Below are 19,323 nucleotides of genomic sequence, written 5' to 3' on the forward strand. Positions count from 1 at the left end.
TAAAACCCCATTTTTATGTTTATTTCTATAACTTGGCAGTCTAATTTTAAAATGCGATCACTTTTCCCAAGATTAACTCTAAAAAATTCTCAAATTGCAAAAATAACTTTAAAATTAAACAAACATTGCAAGTTTCAACAACTAAAACTTCTTTGAAATTAATAGAAATAAATGAATTAAAACCCCATTTTTATTTTTAGTAAAATGGGCATTACTTTGTTTCAAATCAATAATTTAAGTACTTTCCTATAAATGAAGCATACAATTCAAGCCAGGTAAAACCAAAAGAACAATCATTTTTTTTATTATTTTTTTTTTTTTATTTATTTGTTAAGTTACACTAGCGCTAGATGCACTATTAGTAACAATGACAATAACTGACCACTACAAACTCACTAATTGAGGGGAGAAGTTACCCAGTGAACAATCATTTATTAGCAAAATTTGAAATTCTCCCTTATTAAAAACTAAATTCGGTATAAATAGAAATTCGCAATCCACATTTGATAACCCGTCCAGGACTACTTAACAAATATTTGATTTATTTTAAATAAATAAATATATATATATATATATATAAATTTGCACACACTGTGATCATTGGCACCAAATATTTATATTACATTCTAAGTAAAAAAACTACAAATTTATTTTCAACCAAACATGTCGAATGCTAACCAAAGTCAAGAAACCTAAATGAGAATAACCCTTTTTTATTCAAGAAAAAATTGAACAGATATCTCAATTACCCTTATTTTAAACCGAAAGTTGGAATCCTCTTTAGGAATTTAACAATAATCTATGCAAGCAGACTGCACTTGAATCTCTCTCCTGATAAAATAGAACGGATGGAGTTGCCCTTCTGATATTCAGTGAAACTAGAGAAGTTCATCATATAAAGAAAAATAGTTTATTCTTGAAATCGTCAAGAAATCCCAAAAAATAAGTATTAGAGCAGACGCTGTCTGCTGTCAGGATCAGGAGTACTAAGTTAATTAATTACCTATAATTTGAAATGACACTGCATTTTACACTTTGAAATACATTTTTATTTTATATTAAAACATATTAGTTAAAATTTAAAAATTCATACAAAGAGAAAATGAATAAATAAATAAATATTAAAAAAATACAATAACTAAATTGTTTTCTCACCATCGAGCAATAGTTAAAAAAAAAAAATGCAAAATCAACAATACTTTTAGAAATTTATAATTAAATTGATTAAGAAAAATATCTTGTAAATCAATGCATTATTAAGATAATCAAATAAATTTGCCATTGGTTCATTTTAGTCATCCAACGTTTCCGAGCTGACAGCAAGTTTTGTTTTGGAAATATCCACCCAACTTTTTGGAAGAGGAGCGCAACGACCAAGGAAATGGTCTTCTTCGATTCTTCTATGTTGCACAGAGAACAAGTGTACATTTTTCTCAGGATGAAAAGTTTGAAATTTATTCACTAAAATTCCCCTCTAAACTTCACAATTACATCTAAATCGTAGGGTTGCAAGCTGCTATTTATGTAAACAACTCCACAGAGCTGGCAGAGCATTCTGTGATAGATTCCGTTTGGTGTCATTTAGTTATAAATTCATATTTCCTTTTCGTTACATAAGATATTAAAGTAACGCACTAAAATACCACTATCGTTCCTGAATATTTAAAGTCCACCAGATTGGGGCGATTTTTTAAATGGCTGCCAACACAGTGCCTTCTTTGTTGTCATCTAACGAAAGAGGAAGTCAACAAACGGAGATAAAAAATATATTTTATTGCAGAAAATAAAGGAATGTTTATAGACTGAAATAAATGTAAAAATCCAAGTCACTGATTCCGTTTAAGATGAAGATTCTGTATGATTTGCCTAAATCGAGCTACCATTGGATCGTATATCTAGAAAAGAAAAACATTATCAACTTCAAAATGTCAGAAACAACCTGATCTGGCACAAACTCAACATTTAGTTACCTGTTTACAATCTTCAAACGGCTTGCACACGAATAAAAGATTAGCGTCATATTCTTCTTCTTCTAGGTTTTCAACTAAATTCTCCAAACAACTAGCTGCACGGTAGGCTGCACCAAAGGCTGCGGAATGAGCATACCTCTGCAACAAGAAATGAACATGCCCACAAGTGCATCAAAATAAACACAATAAAGGAGACAACTAGCTGAATGCTTAGCGAATTGGATTTCCACGACGAGCTCCCAGTTAGAACCCAACTGCTAGCCCTTAGATTTTCTCATCCAGGAGCTTCTTCTAGCTCACTGTCCAGTGATTGTCACGTTGAAAAATCAGCAAGTACCTAAAATTTCATTCCATCTCATCTTTTAATTTAGAAACGTTCGTAAAAACTTACCAACTTGTAAACAGGGGCTGCAAAAATATCCGATATAACCTGTAGAATGGTTTCATTTACAGAAGCTCCTCCAGATACAATAACTTTTGTACTTTCCCCTAAAACAAAACAAAAAAAAAAACAAAACAAAAAAAAAAGCAGTATAAAAGTATAAGTATAAATTAAATCTCGACGTAATTATTACATGAAAAGAAGGTGCATTACTCGCTCACAAGTACTCATAGTATACAAGAATTAGACCAGGGCTGGTTCCTGGCCTCTTGCATGGAGACGTAAATTTTCGGACATATTCAGAAGATCCATAAAAAGGTCTAACATCAAGCATGATTAGATAATATCTAAGAAAATTGGCGAAAAGTCTACGCCACCTCTTTGAGCACAGAATTTATTGTGACACCCACTGATTAAAGCAACCCCACCAGCCATGTCTGTTTGACTACATTTAGAAGTTCCGTGAGAGGCACCAGGGCAAAGTTTGAAGGCGTAAATTTTTCTTCAATGAAGAACCGAACTTTAAACCAAACTAGCCCTTCAACACTGGTACAATATGTACAGTACTGTTTTACCTTCTTACTGACAAAACCTACTTAGGCTGTCATCCGCCCAGACTTTGCGATGTATGTTTATAACCTTTATTTTAATAAATACAATTTTACAAAAGTGACAAGTGCACAAGGTAACAGCATGGCCAGTGCCTTCTGCTGGAGTAGCTGCTTATAGAAAATAAGTGAAAAATATATTCAGAAGAATGAATTACTAAGATATTTATTACAATGTTATATTAATACACTAATGAGAACGAAAAGAGAGGAAAAAGAGATAATATACAATTATAAAATGAAAAAATAAAAGATACTTGGAGAGTAAAAATAAAAAAATAAGTTATACCAAAAGATTTTCAATTCTTCTCTGACAAAGAAAATATATGTACTAAAGAAAATTAACAATTGAAGTGCTTTAATCTGTAGTTGCAGGCAAAAGTAATAACGGGAAGATTAACTATGTGATAACCTGTAACACTAGATTTCCCTAAACACTGAGATCGAAGCTCCGTTAATATCGGACAATCAATCAAGAAGTGAAAAAGGTCTTCTTGGACACTTTGGGAGCAAAGAGGACGCAGCTTCTGAGGGTCCGCTTTTTTAATCCAAGGGACACAACTCGAGGGTAATAATTCCCCTCTGAGTTTAAAAAGCCAACGCATATCACTCAATAGCAACTTACTTTTTTGCATTTTCACCAAAGAACAGTCCAAATTGAGAACTTAAGTCCACCAGTGCCTGTACAAAAGAAAGCGTTCTGTACATCTGGCCTGCCTAAGAGACTGCTCTCGAAAACTATCTTTAATTTTTATTAGGATATCTGACTGATGTTTTTGCCAGTTTTCAAGATTACTTAATGAGAAATTTACCTCGGTCGAAAACTTCTGAGCCAGTGCAATGTATGTTTATTCAATCTACAAAGGCCAGAGAAAAGGCGATCATCTCATTAGCCGGGCTTCAGCCCGGTAGCTGCTTATAAATTTCTCGCCTGACCTCTGGTTAGTGCTTCCCCTACTAATCCTGCAATTTGCTAAGGTATCAAGCAAAATGGGAGCAACGAGGACCTAGTTCCTCAGCGGAGTTGATTCTCCATTTCATCTTGTTGTTGCCACTTCGAAGGGCATTCTCAGTAGAGGCTATGTGCATTGATAGTACATTTTTCTTACTCTAATAAATCCCAACTAAAATTCTCTTAGGGGAATCAGAATTTGCCAGATTTTTCTATGACCCTGATACTAACGTTCTAAAAGAGTATTGATGAAATTAAAAAAAAAAAATTGTTTGGAGGCTAAAAATACTTCGGTTATTATATTAAAAATCTAGAATTCGTTTAGAGTAAAGAAAAATTCCTTAACTTGAAATTACTGTAAAGCTTACCGATGTTCATGTTTAAATCTTCAATGATAGCTCTTTTCGCCAAAAACTGCCCTTCAATCAATGCTCTGATTTCAATTTCTGCCGAGGGAAATTTTTCTATAGAATTATCAGCCCTGTCATATCGATAGATTCCTTCTAAATTAGGGACAATCTCTTCAACGTCATAGTACAGCCCTGAAAAATACAGTATAAGTTATTTTAATTTCGACCATATATGCAAGTAACAAGTTGATTTTGACATTATTTGCTAAATAAATTACATAAAATAAAATGCTGGTTATGGCGATCTACAAACTCCAGGAAGCAAAAAAAAAGAAAAAAACTGCTGGTTATAAAATTAGTTGTATTCATGATGAATTAAGTATAAGTTTTAACTTAAGTCATTTTACAAAATAAAAATATTAATGTGTCCTCAGTAGGAAATATTCAGCAATTAAATACATTGTCTGACACATTTAATAGCATAAATAGTCGTATCTTGTTTTCTGGGAAATATGTAATGAGCAAACAAATGAAATATCATCGCTCTTACAAAAAATGACAAACATATATGTATTTGGTCTCAATTAAATTATTATTATTTTTTTTCCATGACTAAAGATGTTCGCTTCCCAGCTGGACGTAATTGTACGATTAACTTCACTTTAGAAAAATGAATGTCCAACCATAAATATTATATGTTCAGCTTGACCCAAAAACTCGAAACATCTATTTACTCATCACAATTAAATATTCATCAAATTAAAAAAAAAAAAAAAAATTAAATTATCATTGAAATGAAATTTAATTAAGCTAGCATCAGAAAGAGATGTTCCCAGCCCATAGAAAAACGAGATGATTTTCAATTCTCCTGATCAATTCCTAGGTCAATAGTTGTACGTGAGTTCCATAAAGTTCCGAAAACAATACCTAGATAATCTCTCAGAACGGACTCCCTCACTGCCCATCATAGCTTAAAGATTTTATAATATAATTAGTCAGGGTACAGTTTTAAACAAAAGTAGGTTTAATAAAAGGTATCTGACCAAATTATTAAGAAATTTTAACTGCCCTGTGTCATTGTATTAATATTTTGAAAACCTCAAATTATTTTTGAAATATTTAATGAAGCTGTTTAAACTCACTATTGGCTATGTAATATAATCACAATTACAGCAATGAAGAGTAGAGTAGTAGAATGAAGAGTTAGTAGTAAAAAAAATATCTAACCAATGTAGCCAAAGTTTCCTCGAGGTGTGCTTTCCAACAACTTGTTGAACTCTGTCCAATTGCCGCCAGTGTAGATCTGACTGATTCTCTCCCGACTTAATGAACCATTCTTATAACTGCGAATGTAAACCATTGCTTTAATTAATGATAAATAATTATCTAAGATGAAGATGAAGTTGTATGTAAGTAAAAATGGTTAATACTTGAGTTATAATCTATTCATTGCTGATTACCAATTTGTATTAAGTTAAAATGCAGAACTTCGCACTGAAAAGTTTCAGGATTATTTGCAGGATCATATATTTTTTGTGCCGATGAAAATTATATTTGAAATATAGTATCATTAAATTTTTATGTGATGCGGCTAAAGGGTTGTCTGTTCGAAAATCCTGAATTGTGGATTGTCAAGGAGACCAGAAGTTCCATATTTTTAGACAACTATGTTTATGTTCTTTAAACAGTTACCCCGTACCATTATAGGTCGCATGAAAACTTATATTGGACTAAACTTAATTTTACCTAAGATTTCGCTAAATGTAATATCTGCAGACACTCATGCAGCTAGTTGCATGATCAATCAAATCACAATTAACTAACTTTGCAGATTCTATAGAGTATTGAGTGATGATAGGGTATCAGTGTTAAGCGAGGTTTGTACCGTGCATTCAGAGCCCTAAAGAAATGGCTAATCCATTCCCTCTTGAGAAATAATATTCACAAATTTGCTTCAAAACCCTGACAAATTGAACACGGTGTTAGCGTGACCAGAGCATAGCTGTACGACTCTGGAAAAGGGCCAAAATTTGGGATCATGGGTGAATAAAGCTGAAGTGGGATACATTATGCAGTAAACATTAAAAATTATACAGAAATCCGCAATAATGACAAATAAAGCAATGGAACTTCAACTTACCAAATGAGGGCCATGAATTTTTCACACGATATGGGACTAATAAGCAGATGACCTTCTGAGAGAAGTACCGGCCGGTACAAAGTCACGAACAGAGTGTCACTAGTGCCCAGACTAATACCAATATCATTGCCGCTAATACTCATTCCTAAACAATAAGTAAAATAAAGCAATCCTTATTTTTTTTTTTTTTTTTTTAAGCGAGGCCTAACGTTCATCTACGCAGGGCGGAAGCACACATCTGCTTATTAACACTTTTGCTGGATAAAAAAAGGAAGCCACACGTGAAAAAAATCTGGGAATCTTTCAATAAAAAGTTTATATTTACAACCAATTCCCAAGAAACACTCATCCCCAACAATAAATACGCAACTATTACATTACAAAATTTTTGAGAAATAAATTCTAAAAAAACTCTCACCTGCCAGCGATGACGGATTATCACCTGTAAAGGCAAATATTTTACACTCTTCACTGAAACCAAATCTTTCGCAAAAATAATTGGAAATGTTCCCTAAGCAGGTAGCAGTTGGAACTGGTTCACCAAGTTTATCTCCTAAATCAGGAGCAGTAAACTGAAAAATATTTTACAACTTGTGTCATTATTTAATCAGAACAAGTTATGTCCTTTGAACGTTGACATGCAAGTTATGACAGTATATTCACGTTATGGCCCACCTCCATACACTTTGACGACCAGGTTCTGGTGGTGATGTCGAGTAGATTCATGCCAGAACCGTCTGCGTAGTCAATAGGTGCGTATCTTCCAAGAAACAGACTACATGCAAAGCTGCTCACCAACGATATTCTCTGTTTTGGATTGTATCATACACTTAACGTACCATTAAAAAATTAATCTTCCACAACAAAAAATTTAACATTAGTAATAACCTCGGTGTTTTTGTAGGCTGTTGGTTTAAGACGACATATTTTAGAAATTTGTGCGGCAGAAAATCTCTCATAAGCCCTAGAACCTGTCACTTTGGCCAGCTCCTAGGAAAAATGTCTTTACCAGTAAACATAATTTTGTAATCACTTTGAACAATAAAAGTGCCTCCAGACAATGTCCTCTTGTTTTAAACAAGAGAAAGATTGTTGTGGACAATAAAAAGAGGAACCCAGATGAAGGCCCCCAAAAGGGTCCAGCGATATTTCACAAATTTTACGTTTCTCAACAAAACATTTCAAAACTTTATTCCATTATCAAGTTATATTTAATGCAATACTTAATACTATTTTTAAAAAATACTAACCAATGAACCACCGACACCTTTCTCTAAAGCTTCGCACTGAATTTTCGTACTAGTATCTAACCATACTGGAGAATTATTTATAGAAAAGCAGGATGCAAGTTGAGTGTGAAGGAAATGGCTGTACGTCAAGCAATTCAATACATCTTGGGCACCGACGGCCCAGTATACCGTGCCATGTTGCTGAAATGTAATCGTTTTCTCAGAACAACCATTCGAACAAAAAATTGATCGATAACTACTTTAAAATCACAATATACTGATGCTAACTAAACGAGTCTAACGCATGAAAGCAATAGCTCACTTGTATAAAATTAGAGAAATTAACAGAGAATTACCTGTGCACATCCCGAGAGAGCAGCAACTTTTGAAAAATCAGCACCGCAAATCCTTAATCTCTCAAGAACCATGTCTAGCGCCTTAACCCACATTAGGACGGGTGCATTGACGGTGTTCTTACCGCTATGGACTACTCCTTTTTGTGTTCTACAAACGAAAATTTAAAAATCATCACAAATGTAAATAAATGGGAATCTATATTTTGTGAAATTTGACCTCTCCGTTACAAAGCTCTCGCCTTTCACGAGTTTAAAGATCAATATAAACAATGAAGTTGGAAAGAATTACATGTAAAGGAAAAATTAAGTAAAATGAACAATTGATAGAACTGTCCTACCTGAACTCCGGAAGATCGCTATCAAATTCAACAACAGCATCGTATATGATTTCCCGCTTTTTGTTGATAACAACACTTTTTAACTAAAAAAAAAAAAAAAGTAACCGAATATCATTATCATAAAATAAAAGACCATACTATGCCTTGAAAAAGTAAGTTTTAAGACAGATTGCTCTCTGTACAAAAGTGCTTTACCTGTTGGGTGCTGAAGTCAAATCCAATAAAAGCATCCTTCGTTACCATCGTGTAATAAAATTTCGTTATTATCACAATAAAAATTAGTGCATGATGAATTGGTGTACAATTTCATATCAATTGTCACTGCTTAACTTGATTTTACTTCACATGTTGTGCTTCCTTTGGCACCAAAGTAAATCAATTTTTTGTAAAGATTATTTACCTATACATAACAACTAAATTTCAATAAAATAAAAATTATACCTCTTACAGTCAAACTTTAAAAAATATATACATATATATTAAAGAATATGGGTATTAAATTGTTCTTGAAGACATACTGTTGAGGGCACCTTCAAAATAATTATGCATTTCTCTCTTCAAAAGTGAACCTAAAGTGAATACCAGGAGAGGTTTCATTACTGCACAACAAAATGACCAATATTGCATAAGTGCCTAAAACTTAGTACAATTTCGCCCCGACAAGATTCAGTATATCGAAAAACTTACTTTTTGATTATTTGTCTCTTTACTGTATCTAGTCACTTGCAACAGACGTTCAGCTAAAAATTTTTATACTTCAATTTTTCAAAAATAAAATTGTAAAAAAACTTTAAAAATAAATGGAAAACAAATTGATAAAGTAGGTACAAGTGCCTACAGAAGTTACATTTAGGTAAAAAGATCAGCAACTTTGCCTTGTTACAAGAAATTAATTCTCAAAAAAGTTTTTTTAAGAATAATAAATCTAATAAAGTAAAACACTGTCCGATATTTATGTATCGATAACAGATGATATAATGACCGCGGATATTGTAATCAAATTCTCTGAAGTTTATATGAAGAAGGTTAAGTTAAGAATCACATAACATACTGTTATTCAATAGTTCTAAGATTCAGTTTTATGGAATAGTTCATCATGAATGATAAAGGTAGTCGTGAATCTGAAATTACTTAATCTTCATAAGCAGTAGATTGGTCTTTTTTAATTTAATTTCATAAAATTGCCATTTTATTTTACTTGCATAGATAGCTTTATAAAATTTCTACTAATTTTTAACTAGAAATTTTCGTGTATAAAGTAATAACTTAATTTGTGATTTAGAAATAGAAGCATTCTTCTGTAATATCATGGCCAATGATAAGCAAGTTTCTGCAGGCATAGCTGCTATTTGCACTTTATTAAAATATTTGGAACATGACAAATGTAAGTTGAAAATAAAAATAGAAATTTGTTATTTTTCCTATGGAATTTTGTGATTAATTATTTGAGTGGTTACAGCGGAAACTATACAAGAACTTGTGACAAAATTGAAAAGAGCAGTAAAAATTATGCGGAGTACTGACTGTCCTATTACAGCAGTTGTCTCCGGCTCCGAACTTTTTCTAAGGTTTATTACATTAGCTACGTTAGATTATTCGGCAAGTGAATATTAAGTAGTTTGTGGTTGCATTATTTTCAAAAGTTTCATACTTATCTTAAGTTTTCTTCTTGAATGTGTAGACATTTGCAGATTGTAAGAAAATAATGTTACATCGCGGAGAAGTTTTTCTTAACAAATTGAAAGAAGCCAGAGGGAAAGTAGCCAAACTGGGTTCCTCTTTTATTGTTGATGGTTCGGTAAGTGAACAATTTGCTACTTTTATATTGCAGAATATATAGTATATTCGTGGTCTACAAAGTTAGACAAAAATAGTGAGCGAAAGAAAATAACTACTAACATCAAGTAACGTTAATCAAAGACAAAAACAATTTCGACGTGGTTGCACACCTGGAAGCTATTCCAGGTGTGCAACTTTGTTACACGCGGACGATTTAGTCATTTGGGCTACCAGTAGCCATATAGATGTCATTGAGTAGTACCAGAATAAGGCAATGGAGTCTCTGTGCGAATGGTCTGCAGAAACCAAATTTGAAGTTAACATCTCTAAAACAGAGTTTCAGTTCCTCAGTCTCTGTACGAAAAGGCAAAGGGAGGAAGTTGAATGTGGTGCTGCCACAAACTGACTCGGCCACGTATCTCGGCATTAAGATGGACGGTAAGCTTGGATGGAAGAACTATATTGAGAAGCTAGCGCAACAGGAAGAAGGTAGGCTCGGCTTGTTGAAGAGGCTGGCGGGAATTAAATGGGGTGAAAACCAGGACCTCATGGCATGGACCTATAAATCTTAAATCAGACCTGTCATGGAATACGAGAATGAGATATTACTGACTGCGTCAGATTACTCATTGAAAACGTTAGATCTAGTTTAAAATAGGGCTTTAAGACTGATAACAGGAACTGTAAAATCTACACCGATTGTAGCTATTGAGATCCAAGCTGGCCTAGAACCCCTCCGAATCAGAAGAAAAATAGCGGCAGTTAGCATCTTTGAAAGAGTAAAAAGACTGAACATCTAAATTGGAATAGGCAGGAAACATCGGCACAGCGTCTAAAAACGCAAAAGCCTTTTGCTGTTAGAGTGAATGAGGTCTTGGTGTCAAGAGACTTGGATCTAGGCGCAAGGCAGCCTTTAGAAAATAGCTATGTGCCGCTTGCATATGGGGCAGATCAAGTGCAAGCAAAAATTAAGGATCTGACCCCATGTGGGAAATGAGATCTTTGGCACTAGAAACCATCCACGTCCGATATCCCGTACAAGATTCACTCCATGTTTATATGGATGGATCAGTGCAGGGGCACGCGTTTATTGTAGAGAGCTCGAACTCTGCGCCGGTGGGAAGGCTGAACACGAATTTTGAGTTACGACTGTTTATATGGTGGAAAACGCGAATATAGATCCAAAAGTTAAAAATGCAAATACATTGGACACTATTGAGAATCGGGCCAAGTGAATAGAATATTTTTTGTGGCTTTTGAGATGCTGAATCATCTCCCGAAGTTTCGACTTCTCCTCTGAGTACACCCTGTATATCTATTGCAAGCTTTGCAAGCCCCTTTTTACTCACATTAAAATAAAACATTTTAAAAAACTTATTGTTACTATGAAAGGTTTCAAAGAATTGCTCGTACTGTTTATTTAATTTCCCCCAACCTTTCGGTAATAAGAAGCACCCCTGGACCCAATCACCTAGTTACGATAATCTGGGATCTACCGTAAACATTTAGCAAGAATTATTCATTTAGTTGCACATTTGTTGATTTTGCAATTATTTATTTTAATGTGAGTTTATGAATTGATTGTTGCTGCACTAACAAGCAATGTGCTCTTTTGTTTTCTAGAAAGTACTGACTCATTCTAAGTCTAGAGTCGTATATGAAACTTTTAAAGAAGCGACTAAATCAAATAAGAGGTTTCATGTGTACGTGACAAGATCTTCACCAGACAGTAGCGGGTAAGGTCAATTTCCTCTATTTTGTTGTATTAGAGCTCCATTTATCATTATTTTGTCCAAAGACACCATTTGTGTTTATTTGTTTTCAAGGGAAGAAATGGCTGAGGAACTGAGAAAGATGAATATTCCTTGCACGGTAATACTAGATTCAGCGATCGGTTATGTAATGGAGCAGATGGATATTGTAATGATCGGTGCAGAAGGTGTGGTGGAGAGTGGAGGCGTTATTAACAAAGTAAAAGAATCAATTAATCTAATTTTGCCTAAAATAAATCCTAAATTCATTTCGCAAATAAATTTGCAGGTAGGCAGCTACACAATGGCACTTTGTGCTAGAGAAATGAAAAAACCCTTTTATGTATTAACAGAAAGTTTCAAATTCTCCAGATTATATCCTTTAAATCAAAGAGATCTGCCAGACGAATTTAAAGTATGTTAATTTGATTTATAATTTTTTTTTTATTATTATTAGTTATATATTCATCACTAAACCGAACCTAAACATTGAATATATTTCAGTATAAATGGAGTGCCTTAAAGAAAGATTTGAGCCAAGAACATCCTCTGGTGGATTACACTCCCCCTTCCTATATTTCATTACTTTTCACTGATCTCGGTATTCTGACTCCTTCAGCCGTCAGCGACGAGCTCATCAAATTATATTTATAAATACAAAAGACATGCATTTTTGTTGGCTGTCGTTACAAGTAAGCATTATTTAAAGTTGTTTTCACTGGTTGTCTCTTTCCAGACGGTGTGACACGCTAATTTTACAGAAACTAATCAGAAAGATTATAACCATTGTGTTAATATGGAGTGTTAATCAAAAATATTCGTTTTGAGGTCCTCTAAATCCAAAAACGTGGCTACTTTAAAATAGTTTCTGTTTACACAAAGACTATCTCACGATGGTCTCGTAACATTGATGTTTATTGTGCTTACAATTTTTTCCAAAACTGCGTTGCTAGGTAATCTAGTTAAGCTATGGATTATTACATTAGTAAATTTAAATGAGTTACCTGTTCGATCTTGCAGCTGATTCAATTCTAGGAGTATTTTCAAAAAACATATTCGTACTATCTTTTGAAGTTAGTCGCTACGTTGATGCTAAACCATTATGAGAGATTTTCTCATTACAGAATAGGTGGTTAATAAATTTTTTATTAATTTTTTGTGCATATTTCTTTAAATTATTTTAATTAATTGAATTTAGCATTATATTAAATGTATAATTATTTTGGTTGCATGGTTAATGTTAAAGTATTCCTTGCTGATTAAGCACTATAGCATGCAAAAGAGTGATTGTAATTTGAACTTCCTTCTCTAAATTTATTACAAAAATTGACCCATTATTAGGCGATAACAGAAAAATAATATTTCATGTTGATAGTTTATCAATTAACGCCCAATTTTCTTTCTAGATGTTGGATCCGCAATGCTGGATAAAAATCTCAGAAAACACATAATGTAAACATTTTACTGTTTTTATTAGTACAAAATAATTTTTTTGTTTTATCACTTTGCAATTTAAAAATAAAGTGGCACTTTTGGAATCTTAATTTTACATATTAAATTAAAATATATTTACAATACTTACTTATTTGTGTATAATTTAATTAAAGTTTATGTAAAATGAAATAATTACATTGGGGCACCCTTACGCGCCTCGTAAATTAAGAATAAAATAAATTAATACAATTGAAAACAACTTTCTCTTAAAATGGCACTCAATATTTTCCTAAATAAGTCCAGATTCTTTATTTTGAACAAACTTATGTTCACATTAGTACACAAAAGTAACTTGGTAAGCTGCACAAGAAGAGGAATTACTATTACGAGACTTGTAACCATATGTATGTATAATTGCTAGGTATATAGAGGTTATAAATTTTACACCATAAAATGATTTTAACTGTTTGATTCCAGCTTCTTAAAGCTTGTCACACAAAAAAATAAAAAAAAGGAAAGAAAGAATGTGCAACAAAAGGTTAAATATTTATAATTAACTTAAAATTAAAAAAAAAAAAACATAATACAGTGAAATGGGTAGGAAGAAAGTAACAAGTATGGCTGGTTCAATGTTTCTGTATTGTTATATGTTTTTGTTGAAAGTGCACAAGCTTTCCTGGAGAGAAGACCGCGTGTCTAACTTGATATGAAGCTGCTCTTACTTCAATAATAATATAAAAGATACAGAAATCACTTTCTTGGTTTGGGACGATCAATGAAGTAACTGGGCGGAAGAACCGGGGTAAGCTAATTGGGAACAATATAAAAAGTCTAATAAAAATCTTGAGATCATAAATTGGAAATAAGAAACTAAGAGTCTTGTCTAATTCTGAAGAGTATGTATCTGTTAAAAACTACATGTCTATTTAAAAAGTAATTTCAACAGGCTTGCTAGAGAACTGAGCCTGAAATGGCAAACTGCCCTGTAACATTGGTTATCTGTAGGATGAATTAAGATTTTCAACTATGCAGTAAATCTGATCGAAATGAGGACGATTTTCTGGTTGGTATTCCCAGCAGTGCAACATTACTCTATACATTTCTTCAGGTGTTCCCTCAGGAGCCGGCATACGATATCCTGCAACATAAAAACTGTTGATTTTATTGTACTTTATGATCTTTACAAAAAATTAGTAAACATTTCAGGATATTCGTATTCTTGAAGTTATAATTATTGTATATGTAGCTAGAAAAAAAAAAATAGAAATTTGTTATGTTGCTCGCCTGATCGAGCTTTAAAAGTGGAAATCAAATTCTATATCCAAAGCTAATGGAGACTCTGTATGAAACCGGTCAAAATGAAAGAATGGAACAATTTATAACGAATATTTTTAACAAAAACTTAAAGAATAAGGGTTGATTAAACGCTAAAAGGTACACAACTTAGCAAGTACCCAATATTTTATTAATACTTCATTGATTTCATTTGTGTAATTTTACTGTTTTAGATTGTAATAAAGGGTGGTTCCACCAAAAAGGGAAAGGTACGCAGTCAATCCAAAATGCCCATTGTTCCCTAATTTTACTGTTTTAACTTTTCATTAATATTTTTTAGAATTTATTAGATGACTTTATTATGCTGGCTATTTTCATATACAAAAGATTAGTTCAAGTTGCACAACATTTAACTAAGATTGACCGTATATCTATTAATCTATAATACTCGAACTATTAATCACAGCTTAAAAAGAAAAAGATTAAAATATAAAAGCAATTATGAGGCTAAAGATTTCAAAACCTTTTAAAAAAAAAGGTTACACCACCATACTTAATGATTTTGTTTATTTATTTATTTTTTAAATAAAAATCGTCTGTTTAAGTTCATTCTTCAATTAAAATGATTGTTACTTTATGAAGTAGTCAAGCGTTAATAATAATAGGTAATAATTATTAATCAAAGTTAATATTGAATAATATAGCTTTCTTCAACTACGTTCTTAATCTGCGTGTTTTTCCATGTTGTATATATGTAATATTAAGTAGGTAAAGAAATGCATAGTTTTAGGACAGCCAATAAATTAATAAAACTACAAGTACTCAATTAAAGAGAACACAGTAAATTATAATAGAGAAATAAATAATTATTGTTGAACAGAGTAAGAATAGGATAGCACTTTAATGACACGCATTTAATCAAAATTAGGCGAAGATGATTGATAATAGGTTAAAAGGGGCCTATCTTAAGTAGGCAAACTTCCTTTTGATAGTTGTAGACATCAAGATCCACAAAAGCTATATCCACATAAAATTTCGTTTGAAATTTGGGCGAATTTTTAAACCTCCAAACATCAACCTTCTATACCTCATTAACTATTATCACTAAAATATTGCAATTTATGTCAGTTACAGAACTATCTTTCCTCTACAGTGCGGTAAATAATTCATTAAAATCTGAACAATACGATAAAAGATATAAACGTTTGAAATTTTAACGAATTTGAAAACCACAGAATTTACCCTTTCGCATCACATTGTAATTTTTTTTTTGTTTTTAACAGGTGGATGAGTAGTTTATTATTTTTATTACAGTCAATCTAATAAAATGAGTGCCTATATTTTACTGAACCATTTTATATAGGTAAAAGTGGCCAGCATAAGGGTCTGTGTGATCTAATAAATTTAGAAAAAAAATTAATGAAAATATATTTACTCGCTGATCTGGGTACTTTTTGTTGTTTAATAATCCTTATATTTAACTTTTTAAACTGTAGGTTTCTGTTAAGTAGATTTTTGTGCTTTTTAGATAGCTATTTCTTTTTGTTCCTTTGAATTGGAAGATAAGACTAAAAAAAAGTTGTGGGATAAAGTGATGGATGATAAAGTGTAATTACATCGTGTTGTAAGCGATAATAGAATAAAACTTGCGATTACAGTACCTTCCAGTATGATTGGTAAGACAAATGATAACTTAACTTTCTCTCAAGGAATGTAAGAAAAATTAAGCTGTGATCACAATAACTTCTACTAAATAGTGGAAAGAAAAATTATCTGCACGGCATGATTGCAATACTTCCCTTTGATAGGAGTAAGAGCAGGATGGCAGTTAAATATCATGCACTCTTTAGTCTTCTTCTTGCCAAATTTGATCTAAAACGGGCGAAGATTCAATACGTTATTAGTATAGTAGTTTAAGAGGGGACTTCGTTTACGTGGGGTAAACTCCCCTCCTAAAGTATACACCATAATAGACCTCAAAAAGCCGTAACATGAAATTTCAAATTGAATGACAATTCATTTATGAAAATCAGTTCATTCGTCGATAATTTGAACGATTTCCCCTTAGTAGATGTAAGAGCATGATGGCACTTTAATGTCACGTAGGAAAGAGTTATAATAAAAGAAAATTTAGGAATTTTATCTTTTATAGAAAAAGGGGAAAAAACTGTTAAATTTGGGTGTTTTTCAACGTTACGCTTATAAAAAAAAAAAAAAGAGGCAATGCAAAAACATAACACAAAACATAATGTCAACAAACGAAATTGGCGTTATTGTTCCTAATAAGTATGTTGGATGAAGTTGCCTACATTTGTTAGAGGGGATGTGTTATTTTCTGATCGAGTCAATCCAGCTAATTAATTAAGATTGAAGTTCTGCGATTTGTTTACATTTCTTCCACACGAGTAGCGTTCTCATTATTCATTGCCGATAATTTCACAGTTCTCTATAACAGAGATGTCTGCAGCATTTACATAAGACCTAATATACATACATCCTGCCTTCTATTTGCCATTTCATCAATTCTAAGACCATATCTGTAGAAATCGTTAATATGGTCTCGATAATATTAAGCAACTTTTTTAACCACATAATTTATAAATTTCAAAACCAACTGTAAAAGTGAATATTAACTCAAGAATGCCTCATAAAATGAAAACAGACTGAACTTCCGCTTCTTGTTTTTCATCAGGGCCACTGAATAGTAAAGCGACTGACTAATTTAAAGGACAAAAAATCCTGGAAAACAGAACCTAACAGAAAATGATCCATAGATTACGAATATACACAAATATATATATATTTAAAGCAGCTGAAAAAACTTCGTTTCACACTTTTTATTAAAAGCTCAATTAACGACTGGTTTTTAAAATAATTTGTCAATAATCAGATTAAATTTTGTGTTAGGACGTTTTTCAGAGTCAAACAAAAATGCTAAGGCTTCTTCAGGTAAAATGAACGACTCTTTCGAGGTTTGTTTCATAATGACTGACGAAGGTGAAACTTGTTTGATGGTATTGGCAGAATCAAGTTGTCCAACCCTCCTAAAGCTGCTTCAGCGGCAAAAACTAGTACACTCACGATTCAAAATATAAACCTAAAGATAAAAATTAATTCTGATTTAAATAAAATTTTTCCTCTTTCTCTGACACACTGGCAAAGCGTAGAAGCCAAAGAAAAAACGTCCGCCTAAAATGAATAAATGAGGAATTCTTATATGAATATCTCCTTAACAAAAACTTACAGTTTAAAATGTTAAGTATAAGGGTTGATTAAACGCCAAAAGGTACACAAATCAGCAGTATCCAACATTTCATTAATATTGCATTGATATTATTTAAATAATTTTACTGCATTAATTTTCATCAATATTTTTTAGAATTTATTAGATGTCACAGACCCTTAAGCTGGCCATTTTCGTCTACAAAATATATGTTCAAGTAGCACTGTAGATTGACTGTAATATCTATTTACCTATAATAATCAAACTATTAATTACAGGTTAAAAAGAAAAACGTTATAAAAAAAAAAATTATGAGGCTAAAAAATTCAAAAACTTTTTTTAAAAAATGCTTACACCAACTTACATAAATGATTTTATTTTATTTATTTATTTTTATTTCTAAATAAAAATCTTCAGTTTAAGTTCATTCTTCGATTAAAGTAATTGTTACTTTATGTAGTAGTCAAGCGTTTATAATAATAGGTAATAATTAATCTGGCTTTATCGCAAATAATAGTTTTCTTCAATTACATTCTTAATCTAGGTGTTCTTCTAGATATGTAATACAAAATAAATAAAATATGCATATTTTTAGGACTGCTAATTATTCCAGTATTTTACTATAAGTAAAATTAGGGGGACTAAATTAAATTACAATTGAGAAATGAATAATTATTGTTGCATAGTCTACTTGCTATTAACTGTGTGTTATTTGTGCTCACGAATATTTCGGTAAGACGAATTCAAGACTAAAATATTGTTTTAAATCCTCCGAGATTCAAATTTAAACAGTAGCCGACTCGAACTTTGTCTTTTTCTACTTTAACATGCACGATATGTAACTACTCAGAATAAAGAGTATATTAAAGATAAATCAGATGAATAATTTGGAATAGAGTTAAAATAAAGTACCTATTTAATAACGAAGATATAATATACATTTTATCATAATTATAAAAAAAAAATATTATGAATGAACTGGCCAGCATAAGGGTCTGTGACATCTAATAAATTCTAAGAAATATTGATGAAAATTAATGCAGTAAAATTACTTAAATAATATCAATGCAGTATTAATGAAATGTTGGATACTGCTGATTTGTGTACCTTTTGGCGTTTAATCAACCCTTATACTTAACATTTTAAACTGTAAGTTTTTGTTAAGGAGATTTTTGTGCCTTTTGGATAGATTTTCATTTTTGTCTATTTTCCAAAGTTACATATCTGCTTTACGGATTTTTTTTAAATTTGGAATTAGCAATTCTATCGTTATAACCTGATAAGATGTTAAGTAGGAACCGTAACTACCACTGGAGAGATCTTTTTAAAGAATGATTATAGTTGCGGTCCCCAAACCACCCTTAATAACAATTTTTTTGAGAAAGCGTTTTTGAATAAAATAGGAAGGTATTTGTACGTAAATAGCAAAATTAAACTGCGAGTTCAGTACTTCCTTTTTAGAGGAGTAAGAAAAATAAACTGCGATTACAGTACTTCTACCTAAAAGGCAAAGAGGCAAAGATTTTGAATCGAACG

At 31.9% G+C, this 19,323-nt stretch overlaps 3 protein-coding genes across 12 annotated transcripts in view; 1 reads left to right on the forward strand and 2 right to left on the reverse strand.

Annotated features, from left to right (window-relative positions):
- Positions 1-1,026: 1,026 nt before the first annotated feature.
- Positions 1,027-8,996, reverse strand: LOC141459784 (xylulose kinase-like). 5 transcript variants are annotated; one of them, XM_074139221.1, is made up of 14 exons: positions 8,844-8,996; positions 8,521-8,725; positions 8,326-8,408; positions 7,988-8,135; positions 7,653-7,832; positions 7,291-7,392; positions 7,078-7,209; positions 6,821-6,974; positions 6,403-6,547; positions 5,490-5,605; positions 4,281-4,454; positions 2,362-2,459; positions 1,971-2,108; positions 1,027-1,895 (listed from the first exon to the last, which is right to left on the reverse strand). In XM_074139221.1, exons 2-14 carry the CDS (start codon positions 8,566-8,568, stop codon positions 1,827-1,829), a joined length of 1,587 nt encoding a protein of 528 aa, XP_073995322.1. In that variant the 5' UTR covers positions 8,569-8,725; positions 8,844-8,996; the 3' UTR covers positions 1,027-1,826. The 5 variants fall into 5 exon arrangements, with proteins under 5 accessions (XP_073995322.1, XP_073995318.1, XP_073995320.1 ...); XM_074139217.1 differs by having other exon boundaries at positions 7,066-7,209; XM_074139219.1 differs by having other exon boundaries at positions 7,066-7,209; positions 8,521-8,738; positions 8,844-8,956.
- A 285-nt stretch (positions 8,997-9,281) lies between these two features.
- eIF2Balpha (eukaryotic translation initiation factor 2B subunit alpha) lies at positions 9,282-13,399 on the forward strand. The gene is made up of 9 exons (XM_074139227.1): positions 9,282-9,434; positions 9,608-9,709; positions 9,785-9,924; positions 10,007-10,123; positions 11,728-11,840; positions 11,931-12,075; positions 12,145-12,270; positions 12,360-12,547; positions 13,262-13,399. The coding sequence occupies exons 1-8, from the start codon at positions 9,422-9,424 to the stop codon at positions 12,507-12,509; spliced, it is 906 nt and encodes a 301-aa protein (XP_073995328.1). The 5' UTR covers positions 9,282-9,421; the 3' UTR covers positions 12,510-12,547; positions 13,262-13,399.
- Positions 13,309-19,323, reverse strand: part of FER (tyrosine-protein kinase Fer) — a 49,223-nt gene continuing 43,208 nt past the window's right edge. For all 6 annotated transcript variants that reach the window (XM_074139211.1, XM_074139210.1, XM_074139215.1 and 3 more), the window contains one exon: positions 13,309-14,427. In XM_074139211.1, coding sequence (XP_073995312.1) covers positions 14,285-14,427 — 143 coding nt within the window. In that variant the 3' untranslated portion in view covers positions 13,309-14,284. The remainder of the gene's footprint in view (positions 14,428-19,323) is intronic.

This window comes from Rhodnius prolixus, unplaced genomic scaffold (assembly GCF_049639745.1).
Source record: "Rhodnius prolixus isolate KJV_2025 unplaced genomic scaffold, Rpr scaffold_23, whole genome shotgun sequence".
In the NCBI taxonomy this organism is placed as follows: Eukaryota; Metazoa; Arthropoda; class Insecta; order Hemiptera; family Reduviidae; genus Rhodnius; species Rhodnius prolixus.

Excerpts from the sequence above, each read along its gene's own strand:
- eIF2Balpha (XM_074139227.1), top strand. Across the intron at positions 10,124-11,727 it reads CTTTTATTGTTGATGGTTCG|AAAGTACTGACTCATTCTAA; the intron begins GTAAGTGAACAA and ends TTTGTTTTCTAG. Across the intron at positions 11,841-11,930 it reads TCTTCACCAGACAGTAGCGG|GGAAGAAATGGCTGAGGAAC; the intron begins GTAAGGTCAATT and ends TTTGTTTTCAAG.
- LOC141459784 (XM_074139217.1), bottom strand. The coding sequence starts at position 8,568 with ATGGTAACGAAGGATGCTTTTATTGGATTTGACTTCAGCACCCAACAG. Across the intron at positions 6,975-7,065 it reads GTATGGAGGTGGGCCATAAC|TTTACTGCTCCTGATTTAGG; the intron begins GTGAATATACTG and ends AATATTTTTCAG. Across the intron at positions 2,109-2,361 it reads CAGCCCCTGTTTACAAGTTG|AGGTATGCTCATTCCGCAGC; the intron begins GTAAGTTTTTAC and ends TTCTTGTTGCAG.